Source organism: Sminthopsis crassicaudata, chromosome 3 (genome assembly GCF_048593235.1).
Source record: "Sminthopsis crassicaudata isolate SCR6 chromosome 3, ASM4859323v1, whole genome shotgun sequence".
NCBI classification, from domain to species: Eukaryota; Metazoa; Chordata; class Mammalia; order Dasyuromorphia; family Dasyuridae; genus Sminthopsis; species Sminthopsis crassicaudata.
The window spans coordinates 303,749,310-303,770,830 of record NC_133619.1 but is presented as its reverse complement, the minus strand read 5'-3'; the positions used below and the strand labels follow the sequence as shown (position 1 = coordinate 303,770,830).

The 21,521-nt window shown below is 35.1% G+C and overlaps 1 protein-coding gene across 1 annotated transcript in view; it reads left to right on the top strand.

The window, feature by feature from the left end:
* Window positions 1-21,521, top strand: part of IMPG2 (interphotoreceptor matrix proteoglycan 2) — an 85,513-nt gene that overhangs the window by 46,498 nt on the left and 17,494 nt on the right. The window contains exons 12-15 of the mRNA XM_074302073.1: window positions 6,148-6,168; window positions 13,788-14,032; window positions 15,967-16,052; window positions 20,392-20,716. Coding sequence (XP_074158174.1) covers window positions 6,148-6,168; window positions 13,788-14,032; window positions 15,967-16,052; window positions 20,392-20,716 — 677 coding nt within the window. The remainder of the gene's footprint in view (window positions 1-6,147; window positions 6,169-13,787; window positions 14,033-15,966; window positions 16,053-20,391; window positions 20,717-21,521) is intronic.

The window sequence follows — 21,521 nt, the reverse complement described above, 5'->3', positions numbered from 1 at the left end:
ATAAGGAACCACAGGTTATTCCATGAGAGATGACACTAAATGTTGATCAAAGAAAAAAGAAATGAGTCTTGGTGTTTGGCAGCTTCCCAGTGAGGAGTATATTGATCTGGCATGAACATTTAGAAAGGACACTATATTCTGCAAACATATATCTGAGATGGAGAACCCTTGAAAACTTAGCAGGACCAACAATTATTGGCTGCTTAATGATGACTAATATGGGAACAAATGATGTCTCTAATAGAAAACTATCAAGTCATCTTTAGAGATTATCATAATAATAATAAAAAGACTTTAGGGAAGGCATGGATGATATTTCTATCATTAATGTCAATTCAAGCTAAAGGTTTCAAAAAAAGAAAGTGCACAGCTAGTTAAGAAGATGATGTTGGAACAGGATTTGGATTTTTGCATCAAGGCTTAATATTAAGGAATGGATTTTAAAATAGGAATTAAATTAATATGAGGAAACCTGGGATGTATATATTTTCACGGAAATTTGCTGATCAGATTAAAAGGGCTTTAAACTGAAAATAAGAAGCACATATATCCACTAAGCCAGAGGTACAGAGAATAGTAATTATAATATAAAAATAATGGTAAAGAGTAAATTACAAGAGGTAAAGGAGAAGAAGAGAGGCAATAGTTATATTTAATGCCTAGAGATCTATTCACAAAAGCTTAGGTAATGACAAAGTAGAGTGATATCTTCATGCAAGGAGGTTAATTCAGCAGTATAAAGTATCATAAAATTTGGTGTGACATGACTTCCTCATAGAATATGGATGAATGGAAGGATATATTTTATTATAGAGAAAGAGAGTAGATAAAAGTATAATGCAGTACCACTGGATGTATAAATAGAAAAATAGATAGAAATATCACTGTCTATTTATCTAGTTAGGTGGTACAGTGGAGAGAGTGCCAGCATCTTTTTGAGTTCAAATCTGGCTTCAGATACTTACTAGCTGTGTGATCCTGGGCAAGTTATTTAATGCTGTTTGCCTCTGTTTCATCATTTGTAAAAATGATCAGGAGAAGGAAATGACAAACCTCTCCTATATCTCTGCCAAGAAAATTCCAAATGGGATCATGACACAACTAAAAAGATCTCTCTCTCTTTCTCTCTTTCTTTCTCTCTTTCTCCTTCCCTCCCTCCTTCCCTCTTTCTCCCCCTTCCCTCCCTCCCTCCCCTCCTCCTCTCTCTCCTTTTTTCCTCTCCCTTTTCCTTCTGTTTCTCTCTCTTTTTCTCCTTCCCTCCCCCTCTCCTTCCCTTCCTCCCCCTCTCTCTTTCCCTTCTTCTCTCTTTCCTTCCCCCTTCCTTCCCTTTCTCCCTCCTCCCTCCCTCCCTCACCCCCTCTTTTCCTCCCTCCTTCCTTTTTCCCTCCCTCCCTGCCACTCTTTCTCTTTCTTCATATATATGTAAAATATATACATATATCACATATATCTGTGTAGTAACATATGTGATATCACATACACATATATTCCTTGGGAAAATCAATCAATCAGAGGTGATAACATACCAGAAATTTGGATGAGTTATTAATATGAGAGATATGTAGTCAGAATATATTACAGACTTTCTAGTGAGAAATTGCTTGATGAATTCTGGAAGCAATTAACAAGACTATCAAATAGCCATGACAGAAGTGATTTTGCTACCTGTAAGAGTTTTATTTTTTGCCGAAATCATGTGGATGCTAAATTCTTGCATTGCTTTGTTAATAATTTCACAAAGCAAATGGTAAGAGAGGTGCAAGGAAAGGAAAATGCTCCTTTAGAGTTGGTAAAGATGGATAATGAGGATGAATACCAAAAAAAGGTCATAGAAAGTTATTTTAGAATTAATGAAAAGGGCAAGAAAACTGTCATAGGACAAGAAAGTCAAATAAATAAACAGGATTCTTAATATGCATGGCAATGGATGAAGGAGAAAAGGAAGATGATCTAAATCTAGTTTTTTTTTTTGTTTTGTTTTGTTTTTTGTTTTTGCTTTTAGCACAGTGGCTGTCACATAATAGCTTTTTAAATAAATGTTTGTTGATTGTTTGCTCTCTGCTAAGAAGAATGATCTGTCTAATGAAATGTAGAGCAAAAACTGAAACCCAAGATAACTGAAGAGATGAAAAGAAAGCACCTAGTTGACCTTAGAAAGTTCAAATGACCAAGTCTTTGTGTTACATTTCAGTATATAGAAAGAACTTGCAGCTATGATTATTGAGCCAGTTTTGGTGATTTAAAAAAAATTTATGGAAAATTAGAGATGTCACAGAACTGGAGACAGACTTTGATTTTTCCAAAAGAAGAGCCAGAATGTACAGGATCATCCTGCTTGTTAAAATTATATTGTAAACATTTACACATAAGAAACTGGCAACAGTTTCCCTGATATATATATATATATATATATATATATATATATATATATATATATATATACACACACACATGCACACACACACACACACACACACACATATATATATATATATATATTTATTGGCAATAAAGCCTTGCTATAATTTTTTTATTAATTGTGTGATTTTAAGGAAGAAATAGAGAAAAATGTTAATAATACATATTAAACTCAATGTGTTGTGCATACATTTTCCCCAGTGAATCAGTTGCTAAACATTTACCAGCATGCTCCTGGGAAGAGGGATGATCTCTGATAAACTTCTCAAACTATTACGAAATGACTATGATGATAAGCCAACTGGTTCACCAAGAACAAGTCATATCAAACTGATTTCATAACCTTTTTTTGATAGGGAAGTAATAGTCCCACTGAACAGTACCTTGTTCAATTTATATCCAATATATTGTATATTCAGATTGGGTCACATTTTCTGGAGGGCATTGACAAGCTGATATGTTCAAAAGAGGACAACCAGGATGTTGCTATCATATGAAATTGGTTGAAGGGACTGGGTTAGCTTGAAGAGAATACTTGGGAGAGTACATAAACTTTTTTTTTTTTTTCTCACAGATTTAAAGGCCTATCCTGATTTTGGTAAATTATTATCCAAGGCACAAATCTAAACTGCTGACAGTCTGTATAGCTGTGAGCTAAACATTTTGGACTCCAAAATAGACTGCTAGGTGACATAGTGGATAGAATTCTGGGCCTGGAGTTAGGAAGACTCATTTTCCTGAATTCAAATCTTGCCTCAGACACTTACTAGCTATGTAATCTTGGGCAAGTCACTTAACCCTGTTGCTTCAGTTTCCTCATCTGTAAAATGAGGTATAGAAGCAAATAGCAAACCACTCCATTGTCTTTGCTAAGAAAACTTCACATGAGATCATGAAGAGTCAGACATAACTGCAAAATGACTGAACAGTGAAAGCTAAAAATGAGTTTTATATTTTAAATTATAATAAATCTTTATTTTAAAATGTAAAAAAATCTTCCTCAGAGGCTGCAATAAAGTAGTCATAGTTAATCATTGTTTCAGAGGAATGAGATTTGTTTTTTGAGCAGCAGTGAGAAGTTGCAGAAGATGTTTTGCTTTTATTTCACCAAATATTTCTTTACTATTAGTACTATCCATATGTGAAATGGGTTGTCATGGGAGGAAATGGGAACTCTCTCACTAGAGGAAAAGGATTTGTTAAAGATTTTGGAGAGGAGCTCCCTGTGCAGGAACAGTTTGGATAAATTGACCTCTGAAGTACTTCCTGACTGAGATTCTGTGATTTAGTTATATAGGATAGACAGGGGAGCATGGTGACAACTTTCAAGTATTTGAAAGGCTTTTTTATAGAAAAGGGATGAGTTTTATTCTGATTCATCCAAAATGCACTGAACTTGGAACAATAGTTTTAATATGTTCTAGTATTTTTTCAGGAATCAGAACCTTGCAATCAGAACATGCTCTTTCCCCTTTTGAAAATCAGAACATTAGCCCATTCCCAGGCATTTTCTATGAAGTTTAAAAGAGATCACTGTCAGTAATTCTCACAGTAAGAGAATAACTCAAGGAGAATTGCGAATCTCTCAATGTTGCATTTTCCCATCTTTATAGGAGCCTCATCAGAAAAGTTTAGAGCCGGAGATTTGTTCCATTTTCACCATCTTTGTTTTTTTTAGGGGACATCATGTTCAGTGTGGGAGAATCTGGGCACCCTACACAGAATGAATGCAGCTAGTCTCAATCAAAGGGCAAATAAGGATCTGGGAATTTTGTTTCCCCAGAGATCTAGCTTATTTGTGATACAAATATTAAAGGAAGAACAAGCATCATCTTTCAGAACGATTTCATCCTTGCCAGGCCCTTGTCCCCACCCCACTCCACCCTGCTACATCTGACTTGAATCAAATACTCATAGACCAAAATATTTCTTCTTTATTTCTGTTTTAATCAATTTTTCAGTCTAAACAAAATGTTCTCTCCTTACCCAAATCTATAGATTTACAAAGAAAGACATGCAGATACAAAGAAGGGTGATCATTTCCAATTTTTCCCTTTTGTTTAAAGTTCATATCATAGGTATGTAGGAAGACATTAACCCCCCCCCAAAAAAAAAAAAATCCATGGAGTTTGTTTTGTTTTTACATTTTAAATATATTTCCATTGATATCTTTTGTTTTTATTTTACCTATATTTTCTAATATATCCTTTCATCTTCTCTACACAAAGAAGCATATCTTACAATAGAAAATTAAAAAGAGAAACAAAACACATAAGCAAAATTGACCAACATGTCTGAAAAAATCTGACATCATCATTTAGCATTGAATTAAATTCAATTCAAACAATTTAATTGCTCTGTTATTGTTATTCTTTCCTTTTGAATCACTGTGTATATTTTTCTAGTTCTGCTTACCTTACTTTGTATCAGTGCATATAAGTTTTCTTATGCTTCTCTGTATTCATCATTGCCTTATTTCTTATAGCACCGCATATTCATGGAGCACAACTTCTTTAACTGTTTACTAGTTAATGGACAACTACTTAGTTTACAATTCTTTGTTACAATTAAAAATGGTGATAAATGTTTTGATGATTTTGAGGCCTTTATCCTTCAGATTTATACCTGTGGGACAAAAATTTGCATAATTCTCAACTGTTTTTAAAAATGGTATAAGGATATGTGTGATATGTTTTGTGACCATGGAGTTTATATGTGTTCGTTAAGATTCTTTCTAGGTATGGCTCAGAGATAAGAATGAATATCTTTAGATAACCTGTACTCTTTTCTACATTAGATTTTGATTCCTATCAGGAGAGGAAGCAGGAGATTGGGACCAAAGGTGATCTTTCTGCTCTCCCCAGAGAGAGGGAGTATAGGGCTCGAAATCTATCTTCCCCCTTAAATTTTGTTAGCATGGGAGAAATAATTTTTAGCTTCAAACTGAGTTCCTGATTGCTCTTCTTTAATGGAAAATTCCTCATGCTTTCCCTCAAATGCTAATTCCACAATGAACATAAGTAGCAAATAAGAAATAATCTTATTTAAGCAAATAGCAAACAGAAATCAGAGCAGAGGGATGAGAATATATACCAGATAAATATACATAGTGGATGATTCTTCCTATTGGAGCAAAATATCTTAGTTCAATCTAGAAAGAGAAATCTCACCATAGGGGAAATTCCTTGAAGTCCATTTCAAGGGGATAGGGACATGCTGCTAGGTCCTTTATATGTTGGCTTCTTCACAGAGTCTTTCTCTCCCTTCAAGGACTTGAAGAAAGTCTGGAATCCAATTTTTTTTCCCCCCTCTAAAATCTCTAAGACAGAAACCTAGTATATATCTCTTCTCCCAAGTTTCTCTACCACTCACTCAGATATGGAACATTCAGTAATCAATTATCATTAATGAAGAAAATCTTATGCAAATGGACTTTAAGTTTACAATGATTATACTAATTCACAGCTCCACCAATAGTTCGTTACTGTTTTAGTCTTTCCATAAATCTTCAAGAAATTCATTTCAAAGTAGGATTATTTTTTTCTTTTCCCTCTGATCAAATTTTCCTTACAATAGGAATTTATCATTAGCTGATAAGCAGACATTTTGAGTAATATGAATGTTTTGAAGAAAATCTGAAAAAATTTACCAAGAATACTTTGATGAATATTACATGATTAAGAAGTTTTCAACTCTGTTTAACATATTTATTTTCCCCCCCTTCCTCAGATTGCCTCAGGAAAATATCAGGTAAAGTATCTTTTGACATTTCTTATGATGTTCTTGACTGTTTCTATAACAAAAGTAGATTGATGATATGTTAAACACTAAACTAAATGCTGGGAATACAAATACAAGGTATGAAATAGTCCCCACCCTCAAGAAATTTACATTCTACCAAAAGGAATTGGAAATGAGAAGGGGTGGGGGGCAGGGGAAAGACTACTTGACAAGGAGGCAAAAGAATTCTTGATAATCAGGAGTGGAATTGGGAAACCCAAGAGTCACAAAACAAGTAATTCTAGGAGAAGAGCCTGGCTAAGTTCTTTTGACTTTCCTAAATATTACTCCTATTTTCCTTCTTGAAAATGGATTCTTTATACTTAAGCCTAGATTTGATTAATCAAAGATATGTTAAGTGGCAAATTTGGTTCAAAGAGCAATAATTTTCTGGTGTATTACAGAATTGTTTATCCCTGAATTCGTAGAAATATAAATATAGAGAACTCTTTTGAGAAGGTTTTTTCTTTTTTTTTTACTTTTACTGGAATTCTAAATATTTTTAAAGGTACACTTTGTTTTGGATAATTGGCAGTATAATGGAATATTTTTGCATGTGTATAATGTGGTAATGTGTTTATGCAGGTATTATATGTCCATCAATAATTAATAAGTTCACAAATTTTGCCATTTGATAGTGTTTGTCATATCCCATTGCTTGCTATTGATCAATACTTCCTAGGGAAGGGAAGGGGAATGAGATTAAGTGGTACAATCAGATAAGAAGCTCTAGTCTGAATTTAGAACATTCATTGTTGTTCAGTTTTTCCTCATTGGGCATGTTCTACGTCTAGAACAGCACAGATACATAGGATCATAGAAACATCAAGGGACATCCGTGAAGCACTATAATGGTTATGAAAGTGAAGTTAATTAAGAGTGCTCCAGCTAAGGGAGTCACAAGTATCAGTCTACCTCTTGAAAAACTGTAACACACTTACAAACATCATATGACCCTGACAAGGGGAACCCTGAAACTCTCTCTCTTTCTCTGACTTCTGGGTGAACCATAAGGTGAAGCACTTGGGAAGCTTCTTGAAAGAGAGATTCTCCTAGAATCCTGGCCTCTGTAAGAGACCCTGCCCAAGGGAAACAGGATAAATAGCTTCATTCTGTTATTCTGAGAGAGAAGTACCACCCACATTGATAACACTCACCACTGATTAAGCTTCCCATTGAATTAAAGGTCAGCCTAGAGACACTCATTCAATTCTAAGATTCTCTATTTTAATTCCAGTTCAAAGTACACCCAGCCCCCCTCAAGAGTTGCTAGCCTAGGCTTCTCTAATAAAATGAGACAACTTGGGGCTCAGTCCTTGCAGAGGACCTAACATGCCAAGGAACTTCTCTCTCCCTGGCATAGCAGCAACCTCTGCTCAATGAAATGATATTTTCTTTCATTGTTACCCTTTCTTTATCTTTCTCATCTATTTCCCCAACAAGACTTTATACCTCTCTGTCAGAATTTCTTTGCAACTTTATTTCTCTGCCAGGACTCCTCCACTAGAAACTTTATCTTGCTACTAAAGAATTCAGTCTTTCTATTCATGCATAGCAAAGGCTGACTTCCCAATGCCAATAATAAGCTTCTTTTACCAATCTAGCTTTTTGGGTTCTTAAATTCCTTTATGAAAGACCTTTGCCCCACCAGAAGGGGATTCCCACAACTCTCTACTCTGTGCCGAATCCTAGGGGGTTTTAGGGGAGCCTAACCTCATAATTTGGTTCCCTAACCAGGAACCCCCAAATCTAGACCTCATCAACCCCCAGTACCTTCTAACTTCTCCTTGTATTCTTGATTATTGCCATGACCTATAAACAATAAGTTAGACTAACAGCTTTACAAAAATAGTCTACTTCCCTTAAAGGTCATGGTTACAGGTAGCCCATTATTAAGAGTTTTATTAGTATCTTCAGCTTAATGGAAGATTCTTTAGTACTTCCCTATTTATTCCTGATATTCTTTATGCATCCTTTTTATTATTTTTTTATTGAATGTTTTTGATTCTTACCTTGGCAAATGATTTCTTCACAGCCGGGCTTCTCCTCTTCCTCTTCTTCCTCCTCTTCCTTCTTCTCTTCCTCCTCCTCTTTGTTCTTTTTCTTCTTCTTTTCCTCCTCCTCCTTCTTGTTTTTTGTTCTTCTTGTTGTTCTTTCTTCTTTTTGTTCTCTTTCTTCCTTCCTTCTTCTTCTATAAATTTTGGATCTTATATGCTGCAGTTTTTTTCTCTTTCCATTATGTTTACTGATTCTTAAGTAAATTTTATGGCAGTAGAGTCTAGCTGGATTTAGATTAATCATATTGAGATTTAATCCTGGGTCTGTTACTTATTATCTATATGATCTTGGGCAACCTCTCTGGGTCTGTTTCCTCATCTGTAAAATGAGGAAGTTGGACTAGGTCCCTTCCAGCTCTAAATTGTGATTCTGTGAACCTTATTCTGTACCCAGAATGGGGACGATAATAAGGTAATGGGAAAGTTACTATGCAAATAAAGTTTAGGAACATGGAAACAAGTTGGTTGGTGGCTAGAAACAGTAGGTAGCTTTGGACCTAGGAGAGTCAACATCAGCTATTCACAAGATTAGAAAGGAGACTGATGAGAAGCAAGCTCTTTGTTTTCAGGCTATTAGAGATCTATATCAGAAGGCTAATGAAAAACTGAATTTAACTAGTGTTATCTAAAGTAAGGGAGAGCTAGGACTTCCTGTAGGGCTGTGATGCCATTGCCTCAAGGAATGTGCCATCTACTAAGTGGATGGTGGCAGAGATCAATCCTGTTCTACCCTCTCTGTTATAGCTAATCATGAGCTTTGCCTCCAAGACAACCACACTGACTTTTTACCTGAGATATCCTCAACTTTCTTATTCTACTCCTGTCTGGAACACTTCTGATCTTCATCTTTCAAAGAAAGCCTTTCAGGTCAGTTAAAACCAAACCTGGCCTAATCTATTGTAGATGGTCAGATACCTCTGTAGAAATCCTCCTCCACTCATTAGCATGGCCATTAGGATGGGAAAATTCTTAAAGGTAGGAATATAATTTTTTTAAAAAAATGAAGATCATTGAACTAGATAGAGAATGTGTTATTTGTCATACTTAGAATTGTAAAGTTACATGCATTTTTGAAGTCTGCTGGTTGGCTAATCAGCCCCTATTTGCCTACACCCTGATTTGCTGGGTGCTGTTTTTGCTATTCTTAATTTTCACTTGTACTTCTTTTTGTGGAAGGTCTCTAAGGAGGTATAGCTTTCATTAATGTTCATGAAACTTAAACAGTTATAAGCATTTTGGGAAAATCTTCTAGCCTTATAAAACTCCTATTTATACTGATTTTTGCCTCCTTACCCTGATAACAACTAATTCCCATTATACTTCTACTCTGTAGTCAACCAGTTTATATAATAGGGTTTTTTTTTTTTTTTTTTTTTTTTTTTTTTTAGTGGTGCTTAGAACATCAAAGGGATATAAAAGTAATCCCTTCCCTTTGCTCCTTCTCCAAATTCCCAATTTTGTTCCTGAGATCAAAATCATGAAAACAGAATTGGTCATTTTGAAAAGTTCAACAAGGCAACATTTTCTAAGGAAAATAGCAGCGATTGTTTCAATAAACTATTACTTTGGATAACTGAACTGATAACATAAAAACAATATACCAACTTGGTGAACTTTATCTTTAACTTACCATTTTAGTGAAAGTAAATATAGTAATGTATATAGTAAATATTTCTGCATAATTTTTCTGAGTAATATGAACAAGTCCATGCAGCTCTTTTCTTAGCAGATTGCAGCATCATCTAATTAGTCTGAAATACTGTTTGTAGCAAAGCAGTCATAAATCCTGTCTTTCCCTCTCTCAGACTAGAGGGGCAAGCTAACCTGGCACCATTAAAGGGGTACCAAAATGCAATAACTAAAATTGTAGGAGAGTTCAGCTCTCCTTCAGTCAGGAGACTACTAGTTTTTTCTTTAATCAGTGAAGCAATGCTTATCTTCCAATCAATAGCCTTCAAAGACAAGTAGCTGAAGTTGTCCTATAAGCTGACTGCTCCCCCTGACATCTTCTTAACTCAACCTCTTGTTAAGGTCTTAAGTGTTTCTAATGTCTCAAATCATCCTTTCTATCAATTGTGACAGAATTTGTTGTTGCAATTCAGTTATTTAAGTTGTGTCTAGCTGTGACCCATGTGGAATTTTCTTGGCAAAGATATTGAAGTAATTTGCCATTTCTTCTCTAGCCATGAAACCAATAGTCCTTATTTAATCTAACTAGAATGTCCAAACTTATTCAATTTACCATTTGGAAAATTTTATCCTCTCAAGTTCTAAAAATAGTCACATGCAAAAGAGATGAGGGATCTGATAGCCTAAGTCATTTCTTTGACCTCAAAAAATATTCTCTCGGTTCATTCTCCAGTCCTCCTAAAAACTGGCGTCTGTCACATTTTAACTGAAAAAACAAAACAAAAAAACAACCAACCCTTTTCACACACTGATTTTAAACATTGTTTTTATATACAAAAGTTCTTTTTCTGCAACTTTTTACTACCAAAGTGCTCATATATGAAAGGAATAATAATTTATATAATTTATAAGTCAATGTAATTCTTTTGTACATAAAATTTTATTTTCTGTTTAAAAATAAAAAAGGGAAGTTTAATAGATATAAATGTATATAGCAAAAGAATCGTGAAATAATTGGAGGAAATTTCTTCATTATTGCAGGCTACGCATCTTCTATAATTTAGCCTTCAAGGCTAAATTCTGTAGCACCCCCCCCCCAATCACCTGATGGTTAATCTTGAGACCACCCTATGGTAGACACTGTCTCCATACTTAGCTTAGTGTGGTCTTTGCACTACAGACTCACAGTCCATTATAAACCCACTTATGAAGCTTTCTCAGCTTGGTAAGATCTATCAAGAGTCAGCTAAGATAGATAAAGAGCAGGCTTCTGAATCAAAAGACCTAGATCCAAGCTCTCCAGAGGTCTGACACTTATTTTCCCTGTGTCCCTGGGCAAACTCTTAACCTTTTAGTGCCCAGTGTCTATATGTTGTAGGACTCCTGGAAGAATTACCTATACAAGTTTTCCATCACTTCCAATCCTAAGAAGGGAAAAAAAAAGATCTAAACATCTTTCAGAGCTTACATTCTGCCAGCAGAACTTTTGAGGATGCTGAGTCTTCACCATTCTTTGATGAAGTCTTGGAGTAGGATGAGTTGGGGAGGCGATTCAAAATCTAGTGATATGTCTATTATAGGATATTACTTGCTACACACAAGTAATACAACTTAAAGTAGGATTTATGTAGAATCAGTGATTGAGCTCTCCTTGAATCAACAAGGAAAAAATCATTTCCAGGCCTCAGGATATTCTCTTGGTAGGTAGTATTTTAGAAGAAAGCATTATCCATACTATGATAAAAGAAAGATTCCTGAATTTTTTCTAAAACAACCTCACCTTTGGTTGCTCCTAAAATGATGTAATACTTCATTAGTTTTTTCATCTATATATGTCAATCCTCTTCTAATGGGGCAATTGATATGGAAGGATAAGGAAGACTTCATTTTTCAACTTAATTCAGAATGAACCCTTCCCTGGCACATGCCTCAGGCAATAATTATTTATCAGGAGAAGAGTAGTTGTTTCAGTGAATTGAGCAGATGAAAGTTACTGTTGCTTTAATTGTTGCTAAATGGGTAGTTTGCCAACATAGTTTTTTTCAGATTGTTACTGTTTTTATTTAGTGGTCTATGTTCTGTTTGTCATGTACTTCCTTTCATTCTTGGCAATATCTGATTTTTCCTTCTTCCTGAGCTATGGCAGACCAATCTCTACTTTCTACCAACCAGACCCTCCCTACCAACATCTTAACTTCCTGTGGTCCTTGCTAGAAATCAGTCATTTCAGGGCTATTATTCTTGAACCTTATAGCTAATTTCTTCCTAACACCTCAAAGTCTTTCTCATTTTGTACTTTTAAAACACAAGATGTGGCAAATTATAAGCCTGATGATGGTCCTGATAAATACTTGTTAACTTGACTTTGACAGATATATATTAGAGGTGAACAAAACAAAACAATGGTAGTATTACCTATTTCCACTTCTTTCTTGCCAGTTGTTTCTCAGCTAAATCTTGCATTGTAGAAGTCAAAAGGAAGTACTGCAAAGGAATGATTTAATTGAAGGGCCAATCATTAAACCCAGTCCCTTGATTCTAAAACTGTGCACTATTAAGCATCATTAAGATAAATCTGCTTGCATTTGCAGACTTCCCTAACCAGAATCTCATCTCTTCAGGTAGGATCATGTTAATTTTAGGCATGCATCATGAAATAATAGTGACAATAATTAATTATCAAAGTGCATATTCCATGGAAGGTCTTCTATAAGCTTTTCTTAGCTTCAGCTATGCATGTATATTAAAATCATACACTCATACAGATTCTCTAATAGATGCAAAAATAGATATAATTTTGTTCAAACATATCAACATCAAGAAGGTAGAAAACTGAGAGACAATTTACTTATCTATATGAATTAAGAAAGGGCATAGAATTAAAAAACAGTTATAGCCTTAAGGGAATAGCTCTTAAGTGGCTATATGCCTGAGCTAATGAAACTAATACATGAGCAGTTCTCCCATCTTTTCTCTTTGCTGACTTTTGCCAATGCAATTTTAGTGCTGCAGGCTAGTTTCATCTCTTTAGAAGAGAGGATTATCTTTTAAAGCAGCAGTCAGCACATTCAATTGGCAAAATAAGATAGCCTCAGCTGCTTTAATGAAAGCAAAGTGAAATATGGATATAGAAATAATCTTCCAGCTCATTGTCTAATGTTCTTGAGACAAAAGATTCTTAAATTTTTCACTAATTAAAAATTAGTGTTTACCCTCAGCACCACAAAAACTAATGATATATTTGTTGGCTTATTGACATTAGATATCTCTGTCACAGAATACAAAGCCAGGATAAATAGAGAAGGGTTGGCATTTCTATTAATAATTTGATGTTAATTATTTTTAAAGCACTTGGTCTACTGCATCATAGCATTACCTTTTCACTAAAAGGATTATTACCTTTATATGACATGTCACTTAAAGATGGACAAATGAGAAAATATAAAGTAACTCATTGTCTCCTGCTGGATTTGGGTTTTCTTTTTGTCTCTTCCTTCCCTTCCTTCCTTCCATATTCATTTAGCAATGATTCCACTGCTAAATGAACTATATATATTGAGGTACATAATTATAGTAGGCTATGACAAGTAATTCTCAAAGTTTTTAGTTTCATGATTTCTTTTTGGGATACTTCTATCATGTTGGGAATAAAATCTACATATTCTTTTTTTTTTTTTCCCTTCAGATTCTAGTACTTGGTGTTGGAAGGGCGATTTTTAATAATTTATTCCAGATCTTGTTAGATTCAGGGTGCCTTCTTTCTAATATGTCACACTGACGGCCTTTCTTTAGGAAATACCACAATTGGCAAGAGCAATGTCCTAGTAACTAAGTTCTATCCTTATATTAGATGCATATGAGCAGGTCCCAAGTTGACTTCTTTTTCTTCCTTTTTAACCTCAGTGGCATCAATGTTCGCTATGCTGTCACATTTGACAGTGAGGCTATCAGTAACATTACCTGGGAAATGATTAATCTTCATTCCAACAAAGTAGAAAATCATGGACTTGTGGACCGTGAGGATAAGCCCATGGCAGCTTATACAATTAACAACTTCAGAGACTACATTGCTGAAAGCCTCACCAGAAATTTCTTACTAGGAAACTCTTCCCTGAAGCCAGATCCTGACTCTCTTCAGGTTATCAAGGGTAAGGGGAATGACAAGTATAACAATCCATGTATATCTTTAGTATCTTTCTCCACAGAGCTCTGTAGTAAAAGTTTTATCTTCAAAATGTATCATATATGAATCTGAGTGTTAATAAAGATAACTACTTTACTTGACAGTTACTTGGTGTAGCAGCTCAAGCACCAAATCTGGCCTCAGACACTTAACACTTTCTGGCTGTATGACCCTGAACAAATCACAACTTCAATTGCGGGGGGGGGGGGGGGGGGGGGGGGGGGAGAGGAGGAAGGAAAAAGGAAAAAGAAAAAAAAAGATAATAATGCAAATTGGGCTTTAGAAATATAATGCTTCTGACAAATTAAAAGTGAGCCACCTAGGGACAAAAAAACTTGGAATTGAGACTTGATGGGAGAGAAAAGATGTGGACTAAAAAACTAAAGTGAAATAGAAGATTTGAGAATCAAAGAGGAGATGACAGTGTATAATTTGATAAAAGCATACAAGATTCAAGGAAAATCAAGAAATACATTAAGTAAAGGAAAATATTGAAGACAAAGTCTTCCTGACTTTGAGCCCCAACTAAAAGAATAACTAATAATAGTTGTCATGTATATCACATTTTAAGGTTTGTGATGTTCTCTCATTTTATCTTTATAACCATGAATGCTTGCACTATCCCTATTTTTCAGAGAAGGGAATTTATTTAGATGGACAAGATAGAACCCCTTGTCTAGGGTTCCACAGGTAATGAATGTCTGAGGTAAAATTTGGACTCATGTCTTCTTGCACTCTATTCCATGTACTGCTAGTTAGAATTTAAGAGTATATAGGACCTAAGTTACTTAGGAAATAGCAGTTTCAATCTAGAATCAAATGAGTGAACATAGGACTAGTGGGGAAAGATATCTGCTCCAGATTCTTACTAGTTATGTAAATCTGGTTAATTCCCTTAACCGACTTGGGCCTCAGTTTCTTTATATATAAAATGTGTAGGGTAGTGGTAGACTAAATATTTTTTAAGGTCCCTTCCAGCTTTAAATCTGTGATCTCATTGGCCATTTATCCCAAATACAATAAAATTTTTGTAAAGAGCTATTTTTTCCTCCTGCAGAATCTCTGGGTTGGAAGGGACCTCTTGGAACATCTACTTCAATTTGTATGAACAAAACTCTTTTCTATAGCATAACTGACAAATGAACAACTGGATGAGAGGAATTTACTAAGTCAACTAGCATTTATTAAGCATCTATTATGGTCAAGACACTATAATTAGAACTAAGGACATAAAGACAAAAACAAACAAGGAACAAACAACAAAACTCAGTTCTACCTCTCAATGAGTTGAGAAGACAATTTAGTGAGGGAGACAATGTGCAAATAATTTTACTGAAACAAAATGCAAACGGTAAATTGGGAGTTAATCTTAGGGAAAGCACCAAGATAAAGGGAAAAGATTTTTATGAGGAAGGTGGAACTATAGCTGAGATTTGAAGGAAGCCAGGGAAGCTAGAAGGTATAGATGAGAAAAAGCTTTCCAAGCAATGGAGGCTAGCTATTGAAATGTAATTAGGAGATAGAGTGTTTTATGTGAAGGACAGCAAGGAAACCAGTGTCACTGATATATACACTATGTAGAGCAGAGTAAGGTTTAAGAAGACTAGAAAAATAGGAAGAGGCCAATTTATCAAGAAATTTAAAAACCAAATTTTATATTTGATGGGAAGAAACTGGGAACCACTGGAATTTCCTGAATAGGGTCTGTCAGGATGAGAACTATGTTTGGGAAGATCAGTTTAAGAAGTGAGGGGATAATGAAGTAGAATGAGAAGGGACTTGAGACAAATACATCCAAGGAATAGGCCATTGTAATAGTCCAGAAGTGAGGTGACAAGGGCCTGCACTAGGGTGGGGAGATATTTATCAACTAAAAATGTTCTTCAAAATTTTTTTCAGTGAAAGATGCTTTTTTCCCCAAAACTGAAGACCCACTATGGAATTTTGAAAACCCAAGCATTCTTGTGTCTCCACCCCTGATACTTGTAAGTATTTTTCTCATCTTCTATGTCTCTGGGTTCTCCTACTTGTGTCCCAGCCTTTTTATTCCAATTCTGTAAGACAACCCTTGGCATTGAATGAAATTTGCTTTGCTAGATTACCCACGTGGTAAGAAAGACTGATTCATAATTGCTTGCTGATATTTTTGCTGTTGTGCCCTCTGAGTATTTCCACAAAAGGTCCTCGGAAAGTTTTTCTAATCATAACACAAGTTATTGTTTCCTTTGTTGTTTTACTATGCTTCATGTAGCTCTCTTTAAAATTGCTGCTGTTGACTAGTTTTCAAGAGGCAAAGGGGTGACACCACTTTACATTGTGGTTCTTATGGCTAAGTTCTATAACTTTTCTATAACTTGTGCTTCTTCTTCCTCTCTTTCACCTTCAATGTGTAAGAGTATGTGTATACACCTGTGCATGCATGTGTGCATGCATTTGATCTGTAGTCATAGTGTAAGGAGTTTACTGAAGGCTAAGATCAATTTCTCTCCTCCCCTTCCCCTCCCCTCTCCTCCCCTCCCCTTTTCCCTCTCCTCTTCCCTCTCCTCTCCTCTCTTCTCTCCCCTCTTCTCTCCTCTCCTCTTTTCTTTTCTCGATGAGACAATTGGGATTAAGTGACTTGCTCAAGAACATACAGCTAGTAATGGTCAAGTGTCTGAGACTGAATTTGAACTCAGGTCCTCCTGACTCCAGAGCCAATGCTCTATCTACTGCATCATGTAGCTATCCTTTAATTTGTTTTCTTAAACTATACAAATTGATTATCATTGTTCAATAATGCAAGGTTATGTGCTTTCAAAGAATTATTGAATAAATGTTTTATTATATATAAAGCACTAGGGATACAAATAAAAATAAGACAGTTTCTGCTCTCAAGAAACTTATTTTTTATGGAGGAGGCAATATATACATAAGGTTTCAGCTTTAGGTCAGATGATAGGTTCCATGATCCTTAGAGTTCATTCACAGCTGAGGGGAATTTAATATCACTTCGACTAATAGAATTTTATCAGTTTCTGCTGTTGAATCATTTGACATTAGACTGGAAGCATTGCTATTTCAAAGGCTCTTGGATTCAGGGTCCTGGATTATCTTCATCAGCATGTAAGGAAGATAGTGTTTAAGGTGATGGTGGTTTGACCTGATTAGTTTTCACAGTGGAGGGTGATAGGAAACAAGAACTCCTTTGACATTGGTGGGGATGGCTTCCCTTCCATAGGAATTGTCTCCCTACAAAATTGGCTAGGTGAAAGAAGGACTAATGGTCTGAAGATTGCCAGTAACAATCCCCTCTCTCAGTGCACCTGCACTTACCCACTTGTTGGGAGCAGTTGGGCAGTAACTGGTGCTGGTGTTGATGAGCAAAGGAGGCCCCTTCTCTACAATGATTTCTTCCCTTAGTGATGACTGTGGCAGGGTTGGGCTGTGCTTTATAAAGGGAAAGAAAGATTAAGAGAATTGACATAAGAGATATAACTCCTCTCTTCTTTGCTTTTGATAGTCATGCTAAAACTTTGGGCACTCTCCAAATAGAAAAGTACTATGGTCTGCATTTCAAAATTATTAGGTGTGGTTTTAGTTCTTCTATGGTTTGCCTTTTGCATTTTAAATGGTGATAATTGGATGAATAGCAGAATAAGAAGGTACGTATGAATAGCTGGGAGAAAAAAAGGAGAAAACTATGAATGCTGTACATTGTATCCTTCTGGGGGCAGGGACTGCTTATCATGTTGTCATTGTATATTTACTGCCTATCTTGTAAAAATTAAGAAGACACTTAAAAACGCTTGTTTCTCAGAATAAGGAAATACTAATTTAAAGATTTTTCTCTTTCTCCAATAAAATGTCTGGAGGCATTCACCTTGTTATATTTCAAAACTTGAAGGAGCCATAATTCCATTAGTTGGAGTAATCTTTCCAATGTAGATTGCAACCCATTCATCTCTTAGTAGATGTTTTCATGAGTTATGGTGGCCCAATATTAATTGCCAAACTTTAGTGATAAATTTCTTTAAATTTAGGTTCTTGAATAATAGGCTCAGAGTTATACCCATCCTACAATAAGGATCTATAGCAGTAATGCAATATTGACCTTATTATTTTTATTTTATTTTGAAAATTGTTATTCTAATTTTATTCCCTAAATAACACCAATGAAATTTATGTTATATTTTAATTTTTATTGTAAAAGTTTTCTATTCTTAATTTTTTTATATTGCAAAATAGTACATGTTGGGAATATTGGATTTGATATCTCACTGGCACCATGTGTTGGAAAATAATTTGTTAATGAATTCCCTAGCATTAACATGCTTTTTAAATGGCATTAGCAAATGTGAAATTTGACCAACATAATATTAAACTTGCTAATATGATGCACTGAAAGAAGAAATTTTGAGTTGAATTAGTTACTATGGAAACATCTATTCATAAACTAAATGATGAGGTGCAACCCCTGGCAAGTATTTATTCACCTTTCCCAATGTACAGGAAGAGCTCATTGCCACCAATAAGTGACATTCATTCTTTCAAAAATAGAAGCACAATTGGTTTTTTATATTTTATTTTGTCTGTTTGTTAATATTTCTTGTATGATTAAAATTTTTTCTTGATGCCAACTTATTCACTTAGTGGGCAATTAGAATAATAAGCACATATAAAAATGTAAGAAGGGAAATATCTACTACTGGGAGAGGCTCTTTTTCATTGAAGACTTAGTAATTTTCCTAGTATAGGAATAATTTCATAACTTGAGTCCAGTAAACTTGTCTGGAGTAATATTAAAATAGTTACAGTATAACCTACCTACAAAGCAAAAATGCAACTTGTGGGGAAGGGAATGGGTAAATAGTTTAATGGAAAAGAAATGTCCTGTTTTTTAGAACAAATATCCATGGTATCATAATGTATTTTCATTATATTAGTACCCAATTCAGCTGTGCTATTGTAGAAAGGGCACTAGATTTGGAGTCAGAAGAGCTGGCTTTGAAGCTGTCATTCATTGGCTTTGAGAGCTGGGCAGATCATTATCCTGTTCAGAGATGAGCAAAGAGGGCAGTTTCTTAGAACCTAATATGGATGAATACAAAAATTTTTAAAATAAATACACATATTTTTAGTGCTGAAAAATATGAACCTGTATGATGCAAAGAATTTTTTTTATAAGCCAAAATGCTAACAACAGCAATTGCTTTATGTCTCTGTTGGAGAATAAAATACAAGAGATTCATTTAAAAAACCTGACCTTGGGGGCACAAATGACTTCTCAAGCTTTGATTACTGTGGGACTCAATTGTATAAATTTAAGCTTTTGAAGTATAATTATTATTGCCACATGTTTATAGGTTATCCAGTCCTTGACATATTTGTTTCCCGTTAAAAAATATGAATAGATTTACTCTTTCCAGTTCCATGAAGAGAAAATGAAGAAGACAACTAAACTTTTTTTCTTCTTTTTTTCAACAGAAAACCTCCTCTTCTTTTGCCTGGGCTTACAAATACACATACACACACCACTTATAGCAAGGTGGACTCTAAAAAAAAGTTTTTTTAATAAGCATGTACATTTCTTATGTGTCTCAAGAATACTTACTGCATTTTTTGTAGTTAAATGGAAAATTTGGTTAGTGGACCAAATGTGTGAATATGTATATACTTGCTTACACATACATATATATGTATATGCATGTGTGTATGCATAATACATATTTACATAGGTATGTAAATGTGATAAGTTCAAATTTAAAGACATTTTCACTTCAAGTCTTCATGTGAATTATTTGTGTTCAGCCCATGATCGAGACTTCCAAGCTTATAGTGGTCTGATCAGCCATAGTTGGATAAATTGTACCTTGATTCTAATATAGTTATGTCATTTTAGTCCTTTTTGAGAATGAAGGCTAACAAAATAATGAAAAATGTTATAAATGACAAGTAAAATGATCATTTCTTATGTGATGATAGTATGGTGCAAATGGAAATAATTATAAATAGAATAGAATCCTAGAATGCTTGAGCAGAAAGGGACCTTAGGAACTGTTGAGCTTAATTTCATAATTCAAAAGTAAGGAAACTCAATAATTACCTCTCAAGATGATAACAGTTTTGCTAATTGGCCTCCCCTGCTGTGATTATATGTTTGAGTCTTTAACTTTAGCTTTCCATAAGTACAAAATTGCAGTTCATTAGACTTTGCTTTAACAACTTATCAAAATTATATTTAAGATGAAAAAAAATTCAGGAAGGAAAGGAAATTTAATTAGACTTTCACTCTTCCTCCTGTGTTTATTTTCTCTAAGATATGATTCAGCCTTTTTTTCCCTTCAGGATAATACCCTTCAAGCTGAATGGCCCTCAGCAGATGAATCAACTGCCAGGAATAGCTCACCACTTGATTTCACCAAGCCAGGTTTCATCTCTGGGGCTCTTTCATCCACTGGCAGTGAGCTCTGGTCAAAATCAGAAAGCCCTCCAGCAGATTTAGTGTCTCCATCAAAATTACCCCTTCCCTCGAAGGTGGGTTCCACTTCTTCCCCAGCTGTTTTAGAAGGTATCAGCCTCACTCTTCATTCTGTCACCCCAGCAGTGCCTCAGACTGGCTTGCCTATGGCTCCTAAGGAAAGGACTTCTGGACCTGCTTTGTTAGATGATGGTGAGTAATTGTAGCATCCAACTTTCTTGCAAACTTTATTGGTAACTCTACCTTGCATGAGGAGCAGGAAGCAATAGTGAAAAGTATAAGGGAAAAGCTTCCTTGAGGAAAAGTGGCATGTGAAGGGCAAGAAAGAAAGATGGAGAAATCTATGAAAGGTAAAACAACAATTAAGTTAATTTGGCAAGAGTGGAGGACTTGATTAGAGAGAGGGCAGGTAGGTGGTGGGTGAGATAGAGCACTAGGCTTGGGATCAGGAAGGCTCATTCTCCTGAGTTCAAATCTGATCTTAGACACTTACTAGTTGTGTGACACTGGGCAAACATTTAACCCTGTTTGCCTCAGTTTCCTCATCTGTAAATGACCTGGAGAAGGAAATGGTAAGGCACTCCAGTATCTTTACCAAGAGAACTCCAAAATGGGCTCCCAAAGAGTTGAACCCACTGAACAAGAATAACAAAAGACTCATACTACTACTAAGTGTTATATGTAGGACTTGAGCTCAAGTCTTCCTGACCCTAAGACTAGTAGTATTATGCCACAGGATGAATTGGAAGTAAAGAAACTAAAAGTAGGGAGATACTAATAAGATACCTATTATAATATTCCAGTCATGAACTTACCAGAAAGTGGGACTAAATTTAGTATAGGAGATACAGAAATTAAAAGAAAAAACTAGATCTGAGAGACTGTGGAGAAAGAATAAGCATAGCAATGAGGAAGAAAAGGATGACAAAAAAGAAGATTTTTGAATAGAGAATTTGGGAATGGGTGAACTGAACCACTCAGTGACAGGTAAAATTTC